Source organism: Topomyia yanbarensis, chromosome 2, assembly GCF_030247195.1.
Source record: "Topomyia yanbarensis strain Yona2022 chromosome 2, ASM3024719v1, whole genome shotgun sequence".
NCBI lineage: Eukaryota > Metazoa > Arthropoda > Insecta > Diptera > Culicidae > Topomyia > Topomyia yanbarensis.
The window spans coordinates 386,886,117-386,910,299 of NC_080671.1; the positions used below are offsets into that span (position 1 = coordinate 386,886,117).

Below are 24,183 nucleotides of genomic sequence, written 5' to 3' on the forward strand. Positions count from 1 at the left end.
ATTAAATAAAGAGAAGATAACGAATAAAATTTATAAATCAAAGTAACAAAAGTTTTTGAAATAAATAATATGATTATAATTTTTCTTTCTTCTTTCGTTAATTTGTCACGGCCCACTTGAGTCGTGGGTCTTTTAGGATTTGTGTAATATGTGGAAATAAAAATTATCCATTCATTGGGTCTTTCTAACGCAGTTTGCTGCTGCGTGTTAAGATCCTCTTCTTTGGCGGTTAAAGATTAGCTGCATTGTCCACTGCAACTTAAGGGTCAGTCGGTCTGCCTTCTCTCGTGTTTTCGTTCACGTCCATGTCGTCATCGGTTCTGCATCAATATTACTACCGTTCTAAAGTTCTTATTTTTTCCGGCCCTTACGGGTGGCCATGGACATTTTTAGTATTAGTGTCGCTGGTTGGTGGTTTGAAGCAATCGTTGTTACTTCACTATTGGTAATGGCAATTGGTTTCTTTGTACTGGGCGCAATCGTTCTTAAGGGGAGGTCCTTTTTATGGCTTCGTAGCAATCAGTATCTGGGTGAAATTAAAAACGGCTTCGAAATGGCGATTTCCGTTTGCTCTTCCGCGCGAAACATGGACCAAAAACTACGATCCTGCAACCTCTTGTAGTAACCTAAAACCTAAAATCATTGTAATTTCTTTAAGTTAACGAAATTATGTATGAAGCCGCCATTTTAAAATTACCCACGCTCTGATTTTTATAAAGTCTTGATTGATAAACGTATTTATATAAAGTTTGGCAGGTTTATCATACGGGGATCTGGGACGTAACATATGAAATTTTCTTAGCAGTATCTGCGCACAGTTTTCTGTCGTGTAGCGACTGATCACAAAATTGGCATCTAGAGATCTACCCGGAGTGCGCGACTAATTTTTTTGTAACACTTTAAAGCTGTGCGCACACGAGGCGACAGGACACGCGCCACAAAAAATATTCGCCATGTATTTTGTTCTACCTATTCCAACGCGGCTACAGCAACAGCTTAAATTAATTTGTATTGGGTGGTCACGTAGGAGGGTGGACATTTGATTGCAAGACAAAATTTGGGGAGATGTACCTCCAAGTATCATCCTTAACTGTATCTATTTCTCCATATTTTGACGTGTGTTGTTTGATAATATTCACGTTAGTACGCGGTGCTATGTCATGTAGTCGTACCTCAACAGCGTCATCGTCTATATATTCTGGGATGCCGCATAAAATGTTTTTACATTCGAGGACGTGTTTTAATGTTGTTCTGCGACGCGAATATGGTTTTGAGTCGTAACCTCTACTCTGTTAAGCTTCATATTCTTATTCAACCATTGCTTGCCTTCAGGTAGTCTTATGGGATAATTCGTAAAGTCAGCAGCAACACAGTTTTCCACTTATCGGATAATAAAATAGCTTTGCTGCGTCACTTATTTTTGTTAAAGTATTTTGTTGTTGCTTTTGAAAATAGACAAAGCGACGCCCGGGTAGATTTGTTTGCTTCCCCCGTTATGGTGAGTTTTAGATACTGAACCAGGCAGGACGAGAAGCCAGTCTGGATTGAATGAATGAAATGAATAAGATAAATTAAATGAATGAAACGAATTATATAATTATAATTAAATAAATAATTGTGTTTCATGAATTAAATGAAATTTAATTAATTGACGAATTCAATTAAATAAATAATTAAATCAATTTAATAGTTAAACGATCAGATTGATTGAAATTAATGAAATTTAACATTTAAGAAAATTAATAAATTTAATAAAGGATTCTTCAAATTTCCTTTCGATCATGTTCATATGAGCATGCGGAGTCCTAGTTTTCCGTTCTAAGTTTATTACTGAATCGCTCTAGAATACCTATCCATCTTTCAATTTCATTGCTTCCGTTTCTCTTAGTCTTAAATTTGTAGAAAATAGCCAACGACAAACATCGATGCAGCAAATATAATTAAAATAATAAAATTAATATTAATGTAATAAAATGACTAAAGAGAATAAGAAATACAAAAATAATTTGATTACTAAATTGAATAAAATAATCAAAATAGAAATAATAAAATTAAAAAAACTAAGAAAATAATTATAACCAATTTTGAAGAATTAACAGTTATACGATTTTGAATATCCACCCTTCAAATCGACAAAATTTAAAAAATAAATGAAATAATGAAATTAATTTAAAAAGGGGGGGGGGCTTGCTTCTCTAATCTCATGATTTGGTATTCTTAGTATGTATAACAAACATAAAGATGTGACACAAGGTCCTAAAAACGCACAAAAATCCTGTCGATCCCATTTTTCACTGGAAGGTCTGCTCTAAAGATATTAGCAAGGGCCGTTCATAAATGATGTCGCGTTTTGACACTTGGGAAAAAGCTATGAATTACCTAGAGGAAAGCCAAAAATTTGAGACGTACTAGTTAATGAAAACAACCATTTTTAGACTTTTTTCTGCACATTGTTTAAGAATGAACCCCAAACAAACAATATTCCATAACGAATATCACGTAACATCGATGACAGAGCAGTGGGATTAAGGCCAAGTTTCCCTTGGATCGTGCAAAACTGAGCAGCAACATCAATTTCGGCACAGAGCACAGACTTCCATCTCAAGCGTAAAAGTTGAGTAAAAGGCACATCCAAAGGTAATTGAGATGTTACCAACTAAATACTAAATACTAAAAAACTAAATAGGCTAAATAGTATGAATGCAATTAAATTGACGGATAAAATAAATCAAATGAATCTGTTCCGATAACACATCAAAAATATATTGTTGTTAAGACGCTACCTGCGAAAAATATCAAGAACTGCATTAAAAGTTCATTTTTCATCGGCATGGTTAAAACATTGTGAAGTAAAATTGTCGAAATTTGGAGGAATTTCGATGTAGACCAATACGGATCAGATGAAGAATTAGAAAATAAATAAATAAAATATATGGCGAAAGTGAAATTCTCCAGATCTAAATCCGATAGAGAACTTGTGACTAGATTGTAATCAAGGGACCATTCATAAATCACGTAACGAAAAAATTGCCCAATGTTGACTCCCGATGTCCCAAATTTCGCCATATCCCCTTTTCCTATTACGTAACAAATTCTTTGAAAAACTTCCTCAGTAATAACCTGTTACGTAACATTTTAGCTTACTCCCCTTCCCCAGATGTCACAACGTGTCACTTTTTGTCATACCACCCACCCCTCCCCCCAAATTGTAGATATGTAGGTCTATGCAGCATTTGTGAGCCATAATTCGAAAAATAGTTAAAATAAATTTTTCACTATGCTGCAACGTGATGTTCTTATTTTTGGGTTAAGAAAAGTTATTTTATTACGTTGCGGTGGTTGATATTTTCTAATTCCATGTTTCTCATAAACAGGAATAAAAAGTGAAGTGTAATTGAACGAAATTAAAAATATAGAATAATGAGCCTATTTTCACCCTGTTTCTATTTATTTGACAACCTTGATTAGAGCAGTGTCTTCCGTCTTTGTTCAACATATTGGGTCAAATGACAGTACTATAATTGGTGCGAATTATCGTATGGATATTCATCGCTCTCAGAGCATTTTTGTTATTATATTGGTTTTTGGAAACCAATCAAAGAAACTAATGTCAATTAGTACGTTTATAATTTTCAATTTAACATATTGTAGTATATGTTTTTTCTATCCTCTAACATTGTCCTAAATATATATATTATACCAAATTATTGCGTACTAAAATCATTTTCCCAAAATAAAATATTAACACAGTACTTTCTTCGGCAGAAACAGGGAGTGCCCCTCAATTAAATACTGCATCACCAGCACCTAATAAAGTCAAAATAGGGTTTTTATCTTGTAATAAAAATCTTTAATTTTTACAGAGTGGTTTTATTGTTTTGTCCGTCACTGTATATTGGGCAGCCTTTGAAAATTTCTACAGACCGAAAACCTCTTTCAACACTTTTCATAAAATAGTCTAGATCAATTTTGACCAAACGAAGTTTGCGAAATTACTTTATTTGATAAAGTTTCCATAGATTTTTCTAGGGCGCTGCCAACCATGATCATTGATTGCCATAATTTCACCTATTTCCACTTTCCCAAAATAGTGTATTATGATCTAATAATATCAAAATTTTCTTCTCTCTTTTTTTCCAGCCCGGCGAATCCGGTTTTGTGGTACTGGGCGACCTAACGCTCGAAACCTCCACCGATCCGGATGATTCGTGGGCCTTGGGACCGCCGTCGCCATGTGATGTTGAGTTCGAGAATGCCAACGTTGTGATCAACGGTAAATCCAGTATGAGAAACAAGACTAGTAGGGATAACAAGGTAGGTACTTGACGATTTGCGTTATTTTCCTCTCGATAGCGTTGAGTGGTTTTCTTAACTAGTGGTGACATTAGCTTGCCGGGAATTGATAGAGACACTAGGGGTTTAAAAAGAAAGAATATAACGAGTGTTTGCACACCCGGTGGTGAGCACCTCCCTCCCGGAAGGGCGGCCAATTGAAATGCAAATCAATCTGATGGAAATTGTAATGCTATAGCAATCTGCTTGTAATGGAGAGAAGCGATTGCTTCGGATAGTTTACTCTACGCCGGGTACGCGGCAAGAGGTATCTGAAGTCAATTTCATTCGACACGATAGTTAAACATTTGCAAACTTGAACTGATGTATTTGCTTGCCCTTCAAGATGGCTTACCGCTACTTAGAAAGGAGGAAAAAGTAGAAAACTCGTTACCGAGTATCAAACCATCACTTATTTCTCCTAGTTTGATTCGTTGATGTTGCGGACAATTTACATCGTCGTACAGAGCATTTGGATCTCTAATTCGCTTTGATAATTCGATAATATCATCCGCTTCAGTATCAATCAAGTGTGGAGCACATAATCCTGTTACCCATAAATTAATTAATTCGAAAGTAACGACCAGAGTCAAGTTTAGCCTAATACCGGTTCGAGATTATCAAATACAGTGCGCCTTGGAAGTAAGCAGCAGTAGTCGCTTAGCCAGTTTGATGATCTGGTTTTATGCCCGATGGAACTGGAATGACAGCAAATGCTAACCACTCTGTCATCGGTGCTGGTAGGGACAGCGACTTCTACCAAACTGAACAGATACGTATACGGGTAATAATACGCCAAACTAGGAATTAATAAGAATTGGTAAAATTGGACCCTGGGCGTGATTAAACGACCGGATTAGATGGTCGGAAAATGACTGAAAGTTATTTGACGATAAAGATGGAAAGTGATTAACTACGCCATCTAATCCTAGGACGAGAGAGAGAGTGACCTGAACGAGTGCTCTTTGAGCTGTGTAATCCAATTAGTAAGTCTAACAACTTGATTGAGGATGGTGATGGTGAAAATTTCCTCAACAAACTTGTCTACTTTTTGTTCACACAGTCTGTCCTCCGATGGCGATACTATGGGATTTACGAATGATAATTTAGTTAGGTTGCTCATCAACTTAAGGCTAGTTCCCAGGGTATTAAACGAACGCTTAGTCCCAGATTGCTGCAAACAGGGTTAATCGCGTCTGTGTGGTTTGCAGTAATCCACTGTACCTTATCTGTGAATCAGATTTTAATGCCGAGAGCTCGTATTCAGATTTATCAGTGAATTCGGTCAATTACCCCTATGAGCTTGTTGTTAAAATGGCCTTTCTGGAGTAGTGGTATCGTTCCGTCAAACCAGCTACCACCAGCTACTGGCAATGATATACAACTCGTTTGTATTACGTTTGAAACTACCACTTTATGGCATTTGAGGCATGTACGGATTGACTGTTGACGTGTTACTTGATTCGTGCTTTGAAGGCAATTGTACGAACTTTCGAATAGCTTGTGTAGTTTAGAAAACAGCAGTAGATACTGTTAAGGATTGATACCCGCTTATTCGTTTTCACTTATTTTGTTTAATTTTCAATCGCCATTTTTTGTAATTTTTCTTCTACTTTAAAAAAAACAATAGGCGATCATAGCACACGCTAGTTGGTTGTTCTTTTGCCAAGCAGTGTAATTGAGTTTGCAATGTCCAGCCAGAGCCTGGAAGCTTGGAAAAATGCAACAAATTCTTTGACGTTTTCGGACTCACTTCCAGCAAAAAAGTTTTTATTTGAGCGCAAAATGGTATCAAGCAAATTCCAATGGTTGACATGTTCAGATGCAACGAAGTCTAGCCAATTAGTCCATTAATTCATTTTCAGCAATAGCGGAATGAACGAGCAGTCATAAAAATTATATTTAGATTTTTGCCCTTAGGACAGCCTGGCTGTCAGAGCAAAGATAAATACTTTTACAGTAAATTTAAACAGAATCCGGGACAGAAGTTTATATTGAATAAATAAAAGAAAAAATTCTTCCAATTATAAATCTTCATTCAACCAATGTCGCCGGTAACTGCTTTCTTCATATTCAATTTTCGCCTTATTATCACCTTAAACTTCGGTAATTATTGCAAGGAACTGGGGACAATTTGGTGGAAGCAACTCTTTTGGGATCGTTGTTGTAGCATTGTAGCGCATCCTTGCTGTAATGGCAGCTGATTAGATCTGATGTAACTGAACAATCATGGGACTTAATCCGTTTGTTGAGATACTCCCTTTACTTAGGAATTCATATTGTTAACTTTCACGAAAACGATCCTTCTCTGGCCACGTGGACAGATCCCTTGCCAAATCATATGTTTTTCAGCGAACACAAACTTGAGTCAAGCAGGAACCTTGCCGCGAGCAGGGGCATTGAAGTACACACCAAAAAATCTGAATATTATCGTTGACGTAATTGCAAACATGACACAATTCAACAAAGCGTAATTTACGAAATGACGGAACATTACCGTGTTCCATTTAATTTTACATGAAACATATACTTTACATGCGCGATGACATAAAATTACACTTCCTACCATTCAGAACAAACGCTGCATGTGGAGTAAAATTACATGATTTACGAAATTAAACGTCATGTAAAATTAAAATCAAACGTAAAACTATGTCATTTTTGATGCTCGTATATGTCAGGGTCAGGAGACGTAAATTTACACTATTTTTTCTAGGTGTGTATTTGAGGCCAGAAATTGGTTCGAAAACGGCTTTGGCATAGATTTAATCGTCGATCGAAACACATCCATCGAGTTTCGTCAGCCCCTGGTCAAACAGCTTACGAGCATGGGGTGACATTACACATCTTGAAACGAATGGTTTATTGTATACAAGCTCGTATGAAAAAGTCGTTACGAATTGTTTGCATAATGTGGCCCCTGAATTCTGGCTACTCTTTGTTATCTGAGGCTTTAAATGGATTGTTTACTTGGTCGGTAACATTTGTAACCAGCTCGAAGACGAATAAAAATATTAAAAATTAATTGGACATGTCTTAATCGGTACAGCTTTCATGTTGTTCGAATTAAGAAATTCTTATTTGTTTCTTACATTTACAGGCCGCTGTTCTCAATCCGCCTTTATCGGCATTTATTGTGCTGGTTGTTGATTTAGAGATTCTAGACCAGTCGTTGTTACTTCGTTTTTGGTACAGGAAGTTAGTTTCTATATACAAAGCGCATCAGTTGTGAAGTCATTGCTGGGGGTCCAAGAAGAAAAATATATTTTCCGAGTGCATATTGAATTTTCAGGTCTTGCTTCCCAACAAACTGAAAATAACATATTGATAGCATACCAAATCGATGTTTATCCGTGGGGATCCGCAGCAACCCAGGGTGATTTCTAAGGGGTCCGTGGTTCGAAAAAGGATGAGAACCGCTGCGTTAAGGGGTCACGCATTCACACTAACTACTGATCGAAGCTCGGATCGATATAATGCCATATCTAAGTACATATGTGTATGGGACTTCCCGCTACGTATAGATCGATGAGCGAAAAATCTCAGCGTTGTTGCGTTGCGTTGCGAAGCACGGTGCTATTCGTAGATCGTATAATAACGATTATCACGTTGCTAATAAGTAATCTAACTCATCTTACTTGTAAGATCAATGTTCGTGACTGAGCATTTTATCTTTCGAGTCGAATAAACCAATAGCATGAGAATCGTCATTACTGGCCACGACCATCTTCACCGGTATTTGGCATAGGATAGGAAATTTTGATTTGATATCTAACCTACTTAAAGGAAGACCACCGACTCAGTGACGTGTTTCCAAATAGACAAAAATGTGATCGAAATTGTTTTCACCGCGAAAAAACGATTTTAGAGCCATAGTGTCTTCAACAAATTTAGTCTATAAAATATTCCCCATAAAGTATTGGTTTGGTGTTTAATCCCCCTAAAGCTGAGAAGCAAATTTTTGTTTGGTCGTTTATGAAAATAATAGAAAACTGTATTCAGCAAAGTTATTGGGAATGAAATAAGAAAAAAATTTTGCTGGAGAGACTATGTACCTATCTTTTGATTTTAATACACATTTGAGGAGTTTTTTTGATACACTCAAGAAAATCACTTTTTTCAAAAAAACTTCCGGGTGATTTTTTAGAATGTCAAAATGTTCTAAGATTTTGTTCGACATAAGAAAATACACAATATTTGTTATACAAGTTTATTTCTATCTCTTATATCTGTGGAGTTATCGAAAGTTTTAGTGTCAAAAAAGCAACATTTTGGTATGAAATAGCACTTCAAACAGCAAATTTCCGCAGATAAAGCCATATTCATTCGAATCTATAAAGCAAATGCTATCAAATCCAGGGATAACCATTTGTCGCATGCGGTCTCTTGTATGCAAAAACATATATTCAAAAACGACTATAAAACCCTTTATTCAAAAATTACATCACACATTTAAGGGTTAAGGAGAAAATATGAAGCATGTTGTTCAATATGGGAGCGGTAGGAGAGGGTTAATATAGCTTGCCAAATTTTTTGCTGTTGGAAAATATGTCAATATTAAGAATACAATTTATTATTTTCAAAATGTCAAATCGACCTAAAAATTACGATGAATATGCGTTTAAAACCTCACAAATTGTCGTTGGCCTGTATGATTGCCAGTGTCGGTACATAAAATCGTAATTCATGGGGCCATAGTGATTTCGTCTTTCCTAATTCCTTTTGATCAATTGTCAGAAGAAACCCCGCAATCCATGAACGAAGGCTCATGAAACTACAGAGAGGATCAAACTCAAAAGTCCTCCAGGGTAAAAACCAACACAAAGGAGGGAGTTTTGTATTTTGTGATGATGTGTGACGACAGGGGGGTAGGGGGTCATGTCATGTTACGTAGCTTTTTTAAAGGGGAATAGAATAGAATTTCAAAAAGAAATTACCGTGACAAGGGGGGGCAGGGTTACCGTCAAGCTACGTAATTGCTAGGGGGTATTTAGAGGGAGGGGGAGAGGGAGTTAAAATCACTCAAAAAATGTTACATCATTTATGGGTGGTCCCTAAGTAACACGCAGTTGAGTTGAAGGACAGGTATTGGTCTAGGATTAACCAGAAGCAGGCAAGGCGACTGCAAAATGAATCTTTTCTTTGTGGTGGGTTTGGTTAGACTCCGAGTACATAAAAATTTAGAATAAGAAGATATTTAATTAGATTTTTCTTGTAAACTCTGGATAGCCGGCCACCAAGAGTGATTTACTTGTTCCCTAAACTACAGCAATTTGAACTCCGAACAGCCGACTGAGGAAGTATTGCTAAAACAGGAATCCAATCAGTTGATTGGAAATTGACCCGAGGATCACAAGATAAGGTGGTTAGGTTAGGTGTTAGGCGGCTTATAAAAATTAAATCGAGTTTAAGCAGTAAACTCATGAAAATTTTAAGGCGAGTTAGAATGGTATTTTGTGGCGATTTGGAAGAAGTAAAATGTCTAGTAGATAGGGAGCATGAAGTCAAAGAGATTCAGGAAGTAAGTATGACTAGATTTCTCGGCAGTGCATAGAATATGATGATCCGGAAAACATTCGAATGAGTTCGAATCAGAAACCACAGACCCTCGCCCATCTGATTATGCAAATGAAAATTTATTCGAATAGGATTTAAAATTGGAAATTTGATGCAGCCTTGATGATGGAGGAGAAGTACCGTAAACCGGGGTGACATTGATCATTCTTCGAAGTAATCATTACATATTTTTCGGCGTAGCACATTTTATTCAAGTTTAATATTTTTAAACCATGTACTGATGCATGACAAAGAAGATTGGATGGTTTTTCCTGAAATTGTCCGCTTACTACTGTTTTTTTCAAAAATCATTATAATTTGAAGTCCGTTTTCGTATTCCGGGGTGACATTGATAACCTGTATGTTCACTCACACTGAGTTCTTGAAAACAATGTTTTTCATTTAAATGTTTATTTAAGCTAATTCTGAAAAGATACTCATTGCTAAATAGATGTCAATTCGTATTGTACAATGCATTTCACTATACTGTAAAATTCGAGTGACAAAAATTCGTATAATTTGAGTCCAACTTGAATAACAGATTCTAAAAACTTGTTTAACCACTAAATTTGTTTTATTTCAGCGATTTATCAATTGACAAAGAGTTTCATCCATTTTAACACGTTAGAGTATGAAATATAAAAAACATTGCGAATTTAAGCTTGAAATAATTTGAAAAAATTGCGAAATAGTTTAACAAAAAATGTTTTAAAAATTAGCTAGCTAATAAAAATCAATTTAGCATATCCGACTCTTAAGAGAAATAAAAACTCGATTGGAATTTTCTATTCTTGCCAAAATCTAAGATTTATTTGTTGTTTAAAAAATAGACACTTTACGAAGCTTCGTCAAAATAAGGTAAAGTAAAATTTTGGATTTTTGTATATTTTGTACTCAAAAATCGAACAATATATTCAAAAAGTATAACAAAACACTACTTTATAAGCTTGGAGTAAAACTTAATTCAAATGGGAATGATTAGGTAGATTCTAGTTAAATAAGTTATCTACGAAAAAAGTTTTGAGTGATCAAAGTCACCCCGATGATCAAAGTCACCCCGGTTTACGGTATTGAACACTTCAGTAGTAGAGGAAACTAATATTCATTTGAAATATAGGGTTGCCCATTTTGTGTACCAGTTTTCCCTAAGCGAATATGCTGCAAAGTTTTTGTTGAATTCCAAACGACCAGAACGACACGGGCAAATAATACGGAGGACGTTGTAAACTGCAGAGCTGTGTTGCCCTTCCGAAAGTTAGAAGTATCTGACTAAATTGAAGGAATTATACACAAGCTGACCGGATTAAGCTGACGACATCTTGACTAGTTGAATGGATTGTAGGATTGTAGAATTGAGACGTGCCGATTCTTAAGGCGGTCGACGAATTTTTGTTCAGCAAACTGTGCTCATTTGCTTTCGAACAGGACAATCGGAACGGCAGATATTTAAGCAACGATCCATAGTTTAACAAGTAGGGGATGCATGTGTATTTCAACACCGCGTATGATTCCGTGAAGCAGAACGAATCACCTATTTTTACATTTCTTATAAAAGAAATGTATAGAATTCGCTCAAACTTTCAAGATTTTTTCCGAGGCCCGGAGGGCCGAGACTTATATACCAATCGACTCAGCTCGACGATTTGGGACAATGTCTGTGTGTGTGTGTGTCTGTGTGTGTGTATGTAACGGACAAATTCTCATTCGTGTTTCTCAGCAATGGCTGAACCGATCTTAACCAAACCAATTTTAAATGAAAGAACTAAAAAACAGTATGAACGCTATTAATTTGTTTTTGATTCTGATGTTTAGTTTCCAAGATATAAATGTTTGAATGCGTAAAAATGGCGTTTTTTGCAGTTTTTTTGAATTATCTCCCGAAATTGACAATATAGATTAACAATTCATATGTTTTTAGACAGCTTTAACGAATACCTTTCGAACAAGCTATAGATTGTTGAAATCGGACTATTATCAAAAGAGATATTTAACATTAAATGCGGACGAAAGATTTTTACATTTCTTATAAAAGAAATGTATAGAATTCGCTCAAACTTTCAAGATTTTTTCCGAGGCCCGGAGGGCCGAGTCTTATATACCAATCGACTCAGCTCGACGATTTGGGACAATGTCTGTGTGTGTGTGTGTCTGTGTGTGTGTGTATGTAACGGACAAATTCTCATTCGTGTTTCTCAGCAATGGCTGAACCGATCTTATCCAAACCAATTTTAAATGAAAGAACTAAAAAACAGTATGAACGCTATTAATTTGTTTTTGATTCTGATGTTTAGTTTCCAAGATATGAATGTTTGAATGCGTAAAAATGGCGTTTTTTGCAGTTTTTTTAAATTATCTGCCGAAATTGACAATATAGATTAACAATTTATATATATTTAGACAGCTTTAACGAATACCTTTCGAACAAGCTATAGATTGTTGAAATCGGACTATTATCAAAAGAGATATTTAACATTAAACGCCGACGAAAGATTTTTATCATTTCCCATTGCCAGAAATATGACCAAAAACATGTAATCTATTATTAACGCCAAAACGGCTTATTTTAGGTCAATAGTATCTTAGGAGAATTTAATGGAGGTAATATGCCCTTTTCTTTGGTATTGTGCTTTTGCTGATTAATCCCCCTATGAGTGAGATATTTTCACAAATTTTCTTGGAAGTGATTATATCGAAATGATGTCTTCAGCAAATTTGTAGCTCTTACTTTTGCGAATAACTTTGCTAAAGTCATTAAATATCTATTTTGAATACTTTAAAAGTTATGGCTTGTTGTTTGTTGATTACTCTTTGTCGCCTATTTATTGTTCAATATAGTAATAATTCATTGAAATAAGCTAAACATTATTTCGATAAAACGAATTTTGTATTTCATTTTACTATCTACAACCGCTAGAAATAATCACCGAACACTTCCAAGTTGTCTGGAAGGAACTTGATCACTTATCAGTACTAAAATGTTCATTTGTGCGAACCTTCTGACTGCAATATTTCTAACTTATAACCATCGGATCGATCTGAAACATATCGGAAAATGAAAAGCGAAATAAATAGCTCCAAGCAACGGCGTAGCCAAGAGAAGGTTTTGGGGTACACCATACAACCCTCCCCCCTACCACACCCAAAAAAATATTGGATTGAAGTTGAAAATTTATTGATGCTGACTGATTTAATTCAATATTACAATAACAATTATTTGATCCGTAGATTGATAACCTGTTGTTGTAAACATCATGAGGACTTTTGATAAATTGTCGGAATGGGGTCTTGATATGTAACTGATCTATTGGTCTTGATTTCACAGTTGTCTAATTGCAGCAATATCAAATTCCTGCCTGAAAACATTCCAATAGAAAATTCCAGAGTTCTGTAATCAATCATAATCCTCAGATTTATTTTCAAATTGAGCTCGTTTTTGTAGAGATGTACTGTAATAAGGGTCTTTATTTAATAGGAAGCGAAGTTAAAATTGATTTAATTCTATGAAACATAGAACTGCTCAACAAAAAATGCATAAATTTCAACAATTGCTTAAAATGTTTTTGCCTTTCTCATTCACTCTAAAACTCGTCGATCTAATCCCGACCGGGAGGACCGAGTGTCATATGCCAATCGACTCAGTTCTTCGAGATCGGAAAATGTCTGTGTGTGTATGTATGTGTGTATGTGGAAAAAAAATGTGACCTCTGTTTCTCAGAGATGGCTGGACCGATTTGCACAAAGTTAGTCTCAAATGAAAGGTACAACCTTCCCATCGGCTGCTATTGAATTTTTTATTGATTGGACGAAAAATGACGATTTCCATTCGACTCTAGCAGGTTCTGATCGATTGTGATGAGCATTTGATTTTTGTTGTATGACCAATTATATGTATAGGTCAAATGTTTAAAAACAGTAATTTAAGGTCAAGATAGCATCATTTTGAAACCGCCAATTTCGGAGGTTTAGTATCTTCGATGAGTTTTACAAACGTTAAACAGCGCATCATTTGATAAAACAATTTTGACGGTATATCGTCCAAGAAGTATTTATGGTGAATTTTATTCATGAACTCTGTTATTATTTTCTGAAAAATTAATTCTGCATAATTTTAAAACTTCAAAAATCACGGTTTCGGAATTATGCCGTTTGGACAGTATGATTGATTTTCACCAAACCGAATTTCTGGTTACGCCGCTGATTTCAAGTAAGTAGAAACAAAGTCGTTCTACACTCGTTCAAAAGAAACTTCTTCGAATGCTGAATATCTATTATAACACATTGAAACCCCAATTTTATCAGCCAAATATGAACATATGTTTGATGGGCTCTAGCAGACGAACAAGACTGAATTCGAGTAAATCCTTTCTTGAGCATGTTTTTCTTATCATGAAGATATGCGAAATAAGCGAAAATAAAAAGTTCATCATAATCAGAAGTAGTTATCAGACTACATCAAGGGACGTGAAGAATATTTTAACAGCTTCAGTTTATTATAAAGAAAAAAAATTGCACGATTTAGTCAATGTCCCCATTTTGTCAGCCTAAAATACGCCATGAGACTGATAAAAATGGGTCTTTATGGTATGTATTATTCACTGTGTTTCACATTAATAGGTACATTTCATTTTCCAATTCGTATTTCAATTAATTGGTATACTTAAGGGATTATTTGTTGCAGATAGAGAAAATACTGAAATTTTCAGGTTTTTTCCTACACAATATTACGAAAGCTTATTAAACAATTTTTCCTAATAAGTTTGTGAAAATTATAAACTATTTGAAATTTTTTAATGGTTTAATTTTTTATTTAACCGTGATTTTTTAATAAATAGTGACCATCGCTTCACAACGTAGTCTATTTTTCATGGCTTGCGGTGAGCACGATCTCTCGAATTGCTGAACTGAAAATTATGGAATAGAAATTAATTTTTAGTATTCTTTACAGACCCGCTGGTGCCCTAAGATGATTTCGCTAGATTTTCAGAGCACTGTGCACATAGTAGTTCTTAAATAGGAAATAAAACCAAGTCTGGAAAAATTCACTGTTAATTTTCTTTGAATGGTATCACTGCTAGTATCACCTTTTTCAAGAAAAAGCGTTGATTTCTTAGTTCTCAGTCGCGTTGGAAATTTGAGTAAAATATAAACTTCAAATCGATTCAAAAAAAATTTCCATTCTTTTTGGCTCAGTACAATATATAACCCCTTATGGAAAATTAAGTTTTCCCACCACAATATAGATATTTTATTAACAGAGCATTAACAATAATTCGTTGGTATGTCTATTTTATGGGCCATTTTTTCGCTTTCCCATTGATTTGGTTTGAGATTTCTAGTACTGATGTTGTCCTATGCTGATTTGAGCGATTCTCTGAGTCCTGCCACTATCCCATGTAGTATGTGTTATCAAAAACATCGCGAAGCATCAAGTTCTAAATGTTCTCAAACGATATAATATCCGAAGAGTGATAAGAGTTATAAGAAATGTCTCATCACACTGTTAGGTGGATTAAACACGTTTTTGTCTATTGCGTCAATCAGATGAACTGCGATGACACAATTAATATATGTGGGGTGTCCGAATATGAAAAATGTGACAACAATAGTGGAATGTGGTCGGTTGTCGGCACGCTTTTGTCTTTGGCTCATAACATTTCTCAAATTGCATAATATTGGGACATAAGCATACCAATGGAATGCTAGAGGCCTTACCTAAGAACTGGTGAAGGAATTAAATTTATTCCGTCAATATGAAAAATGTTACTGACAATTTAGTGAAATGATCATTTTATGCCATTTAGAAAAATGTGGTCGGTTATCGAAACCCTAACAAGATTTAGAAAAAATAACGCAATATGAATAAAAATCACCAACATTCAAAAAGAAAATAAAATTTTACTTCACTTTACTTTTAACATCATTCCTCATCAGATGCACAATGTGTGTATGTGAAAAGTTGGTACGCATAGTTCTCATCACTAATGCACAGACGGATCCCATTCATATTTACAGGGTGACCAACTTATACCACACAGAGTTGAATTAGATTATTTATTAAAAGTCAATATGTTACCCAAGTAACCAACAGACATGGAAATTGCTTTTTAAAAACCGCTTTTGGCACAATAAACCTCTCCATTATTGCTGTGCCATGAAATTATTTTTTACGGCTTTTCTTCCTTCAAAATGCTGATTAATGACAAGTTTTTAAATAGTTTATTAATTGCAAGTTATAGTTATTATCACAGTTATGCATGAAAATGCTCATATGGTGCAAGAAGCGTCTGGAATCCAAATAAAATGCTACTTTACTGCATATACTAGTACATACTTGGTGGTTACTTGGGTAATGTTGGGTTCGAGATGATCTCCATATCCAAAATTCATAATCGTCACCCTACAAAAATTCAACATGACGAAGCTATAGTAAAAAAATCCATCATAATTGATATGACGCATTTTTTACTATAGACAAATCTGAAAAGCTTCAATCTGGACACTTTTAGAATAGAGATGTCGCCATTTATGTCGAAAATATCCATATTGATTGGAATATAGAGAATTCCGCTAAACCGGATGTCGCCTTCTTGGTTTTCAAAATGGTGTCAAAAATCAATCTCTGGCATCTACTCGTCAAGCCCGTTCCGAAAATACTCATATTGATTGGGTTATAGATTAATTATAAATTACCCGAATCCAATGTAGTTGGAAGCGAGTTGTTTTTTTGTCCACATGTGTCGTCCCAACCCGGTAGGTGCACAACTTCATTCACCAACTGCATTTTAACAACATGAAGACCACTGCATTTTTTTCCTCAAGTATCGTTTATAACGGATTCTACTCCTCCGTATTTTAACATAAATCTTTTAATGTCTAATGCGCGGCGCTAGGTCGTGTAAGCGCACTTCTATTCCATCGTCATCTATCTATCCAGGATCTCAGCTTTAACGTTGTATTATTTGACGCCGTTTTGCAGGTTGTTCTACGCATCTACGGGTTCCCATATTAAAGCTAAAATGTATTTTACATTAAAATTTATACGCACAATAATTTGCCAACCGGATTTTGAAAATGTTAGCAAAAACCAAAAAATACGTTGTTTCTTAAGCTTGAGCTTGTGCGACCACCCCTGGCTGCTACTCCGTTATCGATCTGGACTAGGTGAAGTTGCACAGGGAATAAGTAAATAACTATGCTTGGAAGTAGCGAAACATCTGTCAATGTGCAACTCACGATAATCTTAAAGTGTTTATTGATCAATACGGGCGCCGGCCAGGCGGGAGGAGGATATTTTTGTTAGTAAGTATAAAAGTTGGATTCTACTTCTTCTTTACTGACGCCAGAGAGGTGACTCCGCACTATCTGGACTAGATATCGATCCATTAACTCATGGACCGGGGACCAACGGCTTTACTTCCCTTCCGAAGGAAGACGTGACCACAGATTTTTCACCTCACAAAAAACTCAACGACCTCGGCTGGAATTGAACTCAGGCCAACTGGAATGAGTGGCGGTCACGCTTATCACTCAACCACCGGCGCCGTCGAAAAAAATTACGTTGTTTCTTTCATTAAAATTCCAACCGGAACCACTGGCACAAGTCTTTTGAAAATATGGGAATTTTCACAGTTTCGTTGAATTAACAATGTTTTATTTCGATAAAATATAGAAAGTTTTATTCATTTAATCTTTTTCTATGCTAACTTAGTTTTTGAACCAATCATCACAATAGTCAAAAAGTGTCCAAAATGGCAATCTTGAAGCTATTTTTCATAAAATAAAAAATTAGAAGAGTTGGGCAATTTATTCATAAGAAAAGAACATATGCATATTGTGGTCATTGGTTTGAGCGCCATAGAGAACCTACGCATTTCTTACCTTATTCCTTCTTTTTGTGCCTTATTTTCTGTATATCTTGGTTATAATTGAGGAATTTCATGATTTTTCACAAAATAACTATATCATGGGGGTATTATGGATCCGTAATTTTTTTGATATTTTTTTGACTATTCTGCTGATTGTTACACACTAAGTTAGTGTAAACAAATTAAAAACAATAAAACTTAATACTATAGACAACAAATACAACTTTGTTGATGTATTTTTTCGAAATAAACATTTTTAACTCAATGAAACTGTGAAAATGACAATATTTTCAAGTGGCTTGTGCAAGTGGTTCCGGTTGGAATTTTAATGAAAGAAACAGCTTATATTTCTTGTATTTGTTCAAATTTTTAAAATACGGTTGGGACAATATCGTACGATAAATTTTTTTTGGGCCACTCTAGTCTAACGCCCATTATGGCTTAGGTATTTATGCCTAATGGGTATTAGAGATTTATATCTTTTTCAATGTTCGAAGCGATTGTAGAACTTTCTGAGAAAAAATGAAAGTATAAATTAAACTTATTTTTTACGCTGAAATGAAGTGTGCCTGCTTATAGATGTTTTCAATTGTCAGACTCAAAATTGTCTCTGGAAATATTTCAATAGCAAAATTCAAAATTAACAAAATGACTTTCAGACATGAGTCTGTTTAGTTTATGAATTAATTTGTGGTATTAAGAAAATCTTCCATTTTAAAACGTGTTTATCTAATCGCGTATCGTATTTCATGATCTTTCAACATTTTTCATTGCTGTGAAATGCTGAAGATTGTAGTGGTTTTGCAAGAAGATTGCGTTTTTTCTTGCAATGACAAGTATCATCATCAAAAGTTGGTATAACCTCATAGGACTATCCCTTATAGATTTAATGGGATCGAACTATGCACGTACTTGGCAAAATTACTCGAAAAGATTTTTGCAAAAAAACGTAGGTGGGAAAACGATGTTCTTTAATAATAATATAAGGTGTACTTAGTTTGGTCGACTAACACCGACAGATTACGCAGATTAATCAGTTTGCTCCTAACAAAACACAAATCGTCGCTGCTGTGCTATCTTATGACAAACGCCATTTTGGGTTAAACTGAGTTAAATATACCACATAACAAATCTCTACAAAGTGGCGTTTACAGAATTTTGAAATTCTGGTTGGTTACTGAGATATAGCGAGAAACGTGCTGAGAAATTTTTAATTTTTTTCTTCGAATGACTGACTGGCTCAAATTATCTTGATGTATAAGATGTTTCTATATGTAACACTATTTGAGAAACACAATGGCATAATCATTTTCAAAACAAAAATTCACGAATTTTGAGAAAACTGCAATTTAAGCTTTAAACTGGAAATATAACATACTTGGCAACACTGTAACCAAAAATAACTATTTTTTCAAGATTCCCTGACTAATTTTCTTCAAAATGCATCTCACCGATCGTTTATAGATCAAATGAAGCCAAAGATATGAATAAAAGTTAATTATTGATGATTTTTCCTATGGAAAATTTTCCATGCACAATTACGACACGAAATGTGCAAAATGGCGCTTGTCATAAAATAGCACAACAGCGATGAAATAGCGACATGTCGTTTAGTCAAAACAAATGCAGTAAAAACCAATGGAAAACTTCGTTGAATGATGTAGTCCTAAAATGACAAGTTTTCTATGTAGTTACATATCGATCTAACGTTGTCAGTAAAACATCTAAACATACGAACCTGTCGCTTCAATAAAAATGATGATCGTGCGAGCGTATGCAAATGCAACAGTTAGAAAGCACTGCACGTAAGTTTCGGTGTCATAATTGAATAAACCTATCACGTCTTGCTTCATGTTTAATTTACGTAACATTTTGCTCGCTCCATCCATCCCAATTTTCACCATTTCCCGACCTCGGCTGCTTCATGTGGCTGCAAAGTTTTTACATGCTACACAAAATATGCCTGAACGCACAAAAATGGCACATTGTATGACGGAATCACGACGAAGCGTGTGTACTTGGGTTGTATTATCCAAGCGGCGTACATTCAACTGTCGAAAACTGCTCGACGTGTCGAGTATATCAAGCAGCATTTATCATATTATGCAGTTTTAGTTGAAAATGTGTTGAGCCGCTGTTACATGCAGAAGTAATCAACCAAAGAATGCGCGTAGTAAAACAAACAACTCAACGTTTGTGGGCCCGCCTGGCTAAATCAGTGGACACAGTACTAATTAATGTATGGTGTCGTAAATAGAAACCATGTTCACTTAACAAACATCATAGTGCGCGTCACAAGTGTACAAGTGCAGATTTAGTTTTATTGTCATCGCTTACCAGTGGTTAATGTACATTAGTGTGTGTACATTTGTGGGTACCATAAAAATATAACCACAGTGTGATTTATTGTGATTGAAAGTGGTTGCAACTGTGCAACTGATCAAAGAGTTACCCAGTCAAACCATCCGGAGTTTGATTCGGAATCCTAAATGATTTCCGTATGGATTACAACTCAAATACACCGGTCGGTGCATTTGAGCATTCATAACGTAGGTTAGTTTTTCGATCGAGTGCAGCCTATCAGGTCATTGGGCTCATTATTCAGTTCTTGTTGCACATTCATGACGGATTGAAATATGGTGACTTCTTTTTTCTTTTTTTTTTAAATTAGTCACCCTTGTCATTCTTGATAATATTCAATATTATTTTTGGTAGCTAATCGTTTATTGTATGCAAAATCGAAGTTTCACAACGCTATTCGAAAGATTTTCTCTAACCGTTTCAACTCCGTGGTAATCACACAAGCAGGTTTTCATCTAGTTGGTCCGATTGATGAGCATGTTCGTTCGTCCTACTAGAATTGAATAGATTTGAGATACAGAAATGTACTTGGCGAAAATAAAAATGGGTGCATGTTTCAAAGTTCATTGCCTCCTCTGTGGGTAGTTCGTTAAACGTATTCAAAAACAAAGGCATGGTTTTTATAATTTCAAACCGTACTTGGTTGGTTTCCATGTCATCCAGTTTTGGGCAAAAGTTTTCAATCATCATATTTCTGATCTCGATACAAAGATAAGCTAGAAAGCACATATTCTACGAGCTTCTTCAATATTAACCCACGCGTGCTAAACGTTCAGGACCACAAGGGGAATGAACATACACTCTGGCTATAATTCCTAGAAAGGATCTCTTGACCCATGTCGAGCCAGACAGTCTTTTCCTATTCAGTTTATCTGTATCTATATTTTATAAACTCTATGCTAATAAGATTTCGTTGTTCTTCGTCTTGTGTTCGACATTCAAGATATATACCATCTTTTGTCGTCTAGTAGGTGGTCGGTGTGAGTATCGTGTGTTACTACGAAATGATAAATCAACCGAATTTATGTGAACCAAATATATGTATGTGGGGTATTGACACCATTATTGCAATCTGCATATTGTCACACTAACCACACTAGCCTTCATCTGTGGTTAGAGCAACATCTGCTATCTAGGTTCAACGCATTTGCTTCAAATAATAGAAAGAAAATCGTGGAACGGGATTCGAATTTTCATTTTGACCAGATTTTCCTGATTTTTGTGATTACACTGTTTCTTATGAAGCAAACTAAAATAACAAACAATGCGACATTGTTTCTAGTCGAGTCCACATATGGTAAATTACCCTATGTGTACTTTTGTTATGTCGATCGATCGAACCAGATCCGATTCTGCAGAGCGCTCCCACAGAAGGGACTTATGCCTATTGCCTTATTTGTGAGTGTGCCTACACAAACAGAACGAAAATGACAATTCGATCTGACAGTATAATTTATCGCTTCACTAGTTTGGGAAGAACTAGGATACAAAGGTCACAAGCTGAAAAAATCAAAAGTAGCTGTGTCGCGTTTTTCTGTTTGAGTTGAGAACTCTTTTTACCGTGAGAAAGTGTCGTAGCTTTAGAAATATTTCCTGTTATAGGGTGAATAATAACTACAGTGCAACCAGTCCATTTAATATACGACGAATTTCGCACTAAATCGTATTCAGAGTTGGCAGCACCCTCTCAGATTTTTATGAAACTGTCTGTACATGAAGACTTTGTCACAAAATGATACTTTGCATACTTTTGTTTTTCCAAAGAATGATCTAGCATAGCATAGCAAAGCATACACACAAAAAATAACGAAATTTATACGACATGTAAAATAATACGAATGTAAACATACAAAGATTGAATCAAAACTTTGATTGAAAATTACGTTAAAATCAATGCACTCAATTGGAGCATTAAAAAGCATACAATTTTACACTTTCATTCGTGTAATATTACATGTCATTGATATTACAGCAATATTGGTTTTCCGCTTGAAGAAACTGAAATTTTTAATCCACGTGTAGAATTATAATACACTTCATTGAAGAAAGCACGACAAGTCGTGTGGATTTTTGGTGGAACTTAATTTTACAACTGTGGTTGTTTCAGGGGAATGTATTCGGCTGTTCAGTCCTGTAATTTTTTTTTTTGGTAATGTCCAAACGTTTCGACCGTTTTTCCGTTTTTTTCCGAGTATCAAATGAAACAGCGCGACCAATTTTTAGCGGTAGAGCAGAAAATTGAACAATAAGTTATTAATATTTAAAATTAAAACCTAAATATTTTTTCCCATAGCCAAATAATTGGAAGGCAGTTATAATGACAATAGATCGCCTTGAAAAAGCGAGTAACAAGAACATTACAGAGAGTGAGTTGACACTGCAATTTAAATATGTAAAACATCCTGAAAATAAATCATATATTTTAGATCTCCACTGAAGAAGACCGGAACCAACGGTCGAAACGTTTGGACATTACCAAAATTAGTGTTCGCTAAAATTTACAGGACTGAACAGCCATTCCCCCTTAACTCGTACGTCCCCAACCCCCATTTCATTAAAAATATTAAATTTCAAAATAATGGTACTCAACCGGGTTCCAACCAAACTTGATGCGGTTTTTTAGAAACGATCACAAAATTTGTCTAGTTTTAGGAACCAAGACCATCTTTCCGGAAATGACCGTAGTTCCGGTTATATTGTTGGGAGTACTGGGGTTACCCCCCTTTCTGAAAAACGAAAAACTTTCATACCGGTGTTCAAACCCGTCTTGTGACACATAAAACTTCATGATTTTGCAAAACAAATGCATTGGAAAACATTCTGAGGGTTTTGGTCGAATTGGTCACACCCCAGGGTATTCCGGGAACCTGGTTCCTCCGTCAAAAAGGACACTTTTCGACCGGTTATAAAACCCACCTTGCCGCATGTCAAACTTCATGATTTTGCAATACAAGTACCGTGGAGGACATTTTGAGGGTTTTTGGTCGAATTGGCCACATCCTAGGGTATTCCGGGAACCTTGTTCCTCCGTCGAAAAGGATACTTTTCGACCGGTTATGAAACCCACCTTGCCGCATGTCAAACTTCATGATTTTGCAATACAAGTACCGTGGAGGACATTTTGAGGGTTTTTGGTCGAATTGGCCACATCCTAGGGTATTCCGGGAACCTGGTTCCTCCGTCGAAAAGGATACTTCTCGACCGGTTATGAAACCCACCTTGCCGCATGTCAAACTTCATGATTTTGCAATACAAGTACAGTGGAGGACACTTTGAGGGTTTTTTGGTCGAATTGGCCACACCCCAGGGTATTCCGGGAACCTGGTTCCTCCGTCGAAGAGGACACTTTTCGACCGGTTATAAAACCCACCTTGCCGCATGTCAAACTTCATGATTTTGCAATACAAGTACCGTGGAGGACATTTTGAGGGTTCCAGGTTCCCGGAATACTCTGGGGTGTGGCCAATTCGACCAAAAACCCTCAAAGTGTCCTCCACTGTACTTGTATTGCAAAAACACGAAGTTTGACATGCCGCAAGGTGGGTTTTATAACCGGTCGAAAAGTGTCCTTTTCGACGGAGGAACCAGGTTCCCGGAATACCCTGGGGTGTGGCCAATTTGACCAAAACCCTCAGAATATTTTCCAATGCATTTGTTTTGCAAAATCATGAAGTTTTATGTGTCACAAGACGGGTTCGAACACCGGTATGAAAGTTTTTCGTTTTTCGGAAAGGGGGGTAACCCCAGTACTCCCAACAATATATCCTTAACTACGGTCATTTCCGGAAAGATAGTCTTGGTTCCTAAAACTAGACAAATTTTGTGATCGTTTCTAAAAAACCGCATCAAGTTTGGTTGGAACCCGGCTGAGTACCATTATTTTGAAATTTAATATCTTTAATGACATGGGGGTTGGAGACGCAAGAGTTAATTTTACATTTATTTCATGCTCCAAATATGTGCATGAAAATAAACATAAAATTACAAAATATTTTTTCTGTGTAGCAAAAACGACTGCACTCATCATGGATGGCTGATACAGTGACATCTTTATATACAGTAGTATAGT

General features: G+C 35.7%; 1 protein-coding gene across 7 annotated transcripts in view; it reads left to right on the forward strand.

Annotated features, from left to right (window-relative positions):
- The window catches only part of LOC131684722 (mucin-5AC), a 768,934-nt gene that overhangs the window by 129,223 nt on the left and 615,528 nt on the right, over nt 1–24,183 (forward strand). For all 7 annotated transcript variants that reach the window (XM_058967833.1, XM_058967835.1, XM_058967840.1 and 4 more), the window contains one exon: nt 4,141–4,314. In XM_058967833.1, the coding sequence (XP_058823816.1) occupies nt 4,141–4,314 (174 nt within the window). The remainder of the gene's footprint in view (nt 1–4,140; nt 4,315–24,183) is intronic.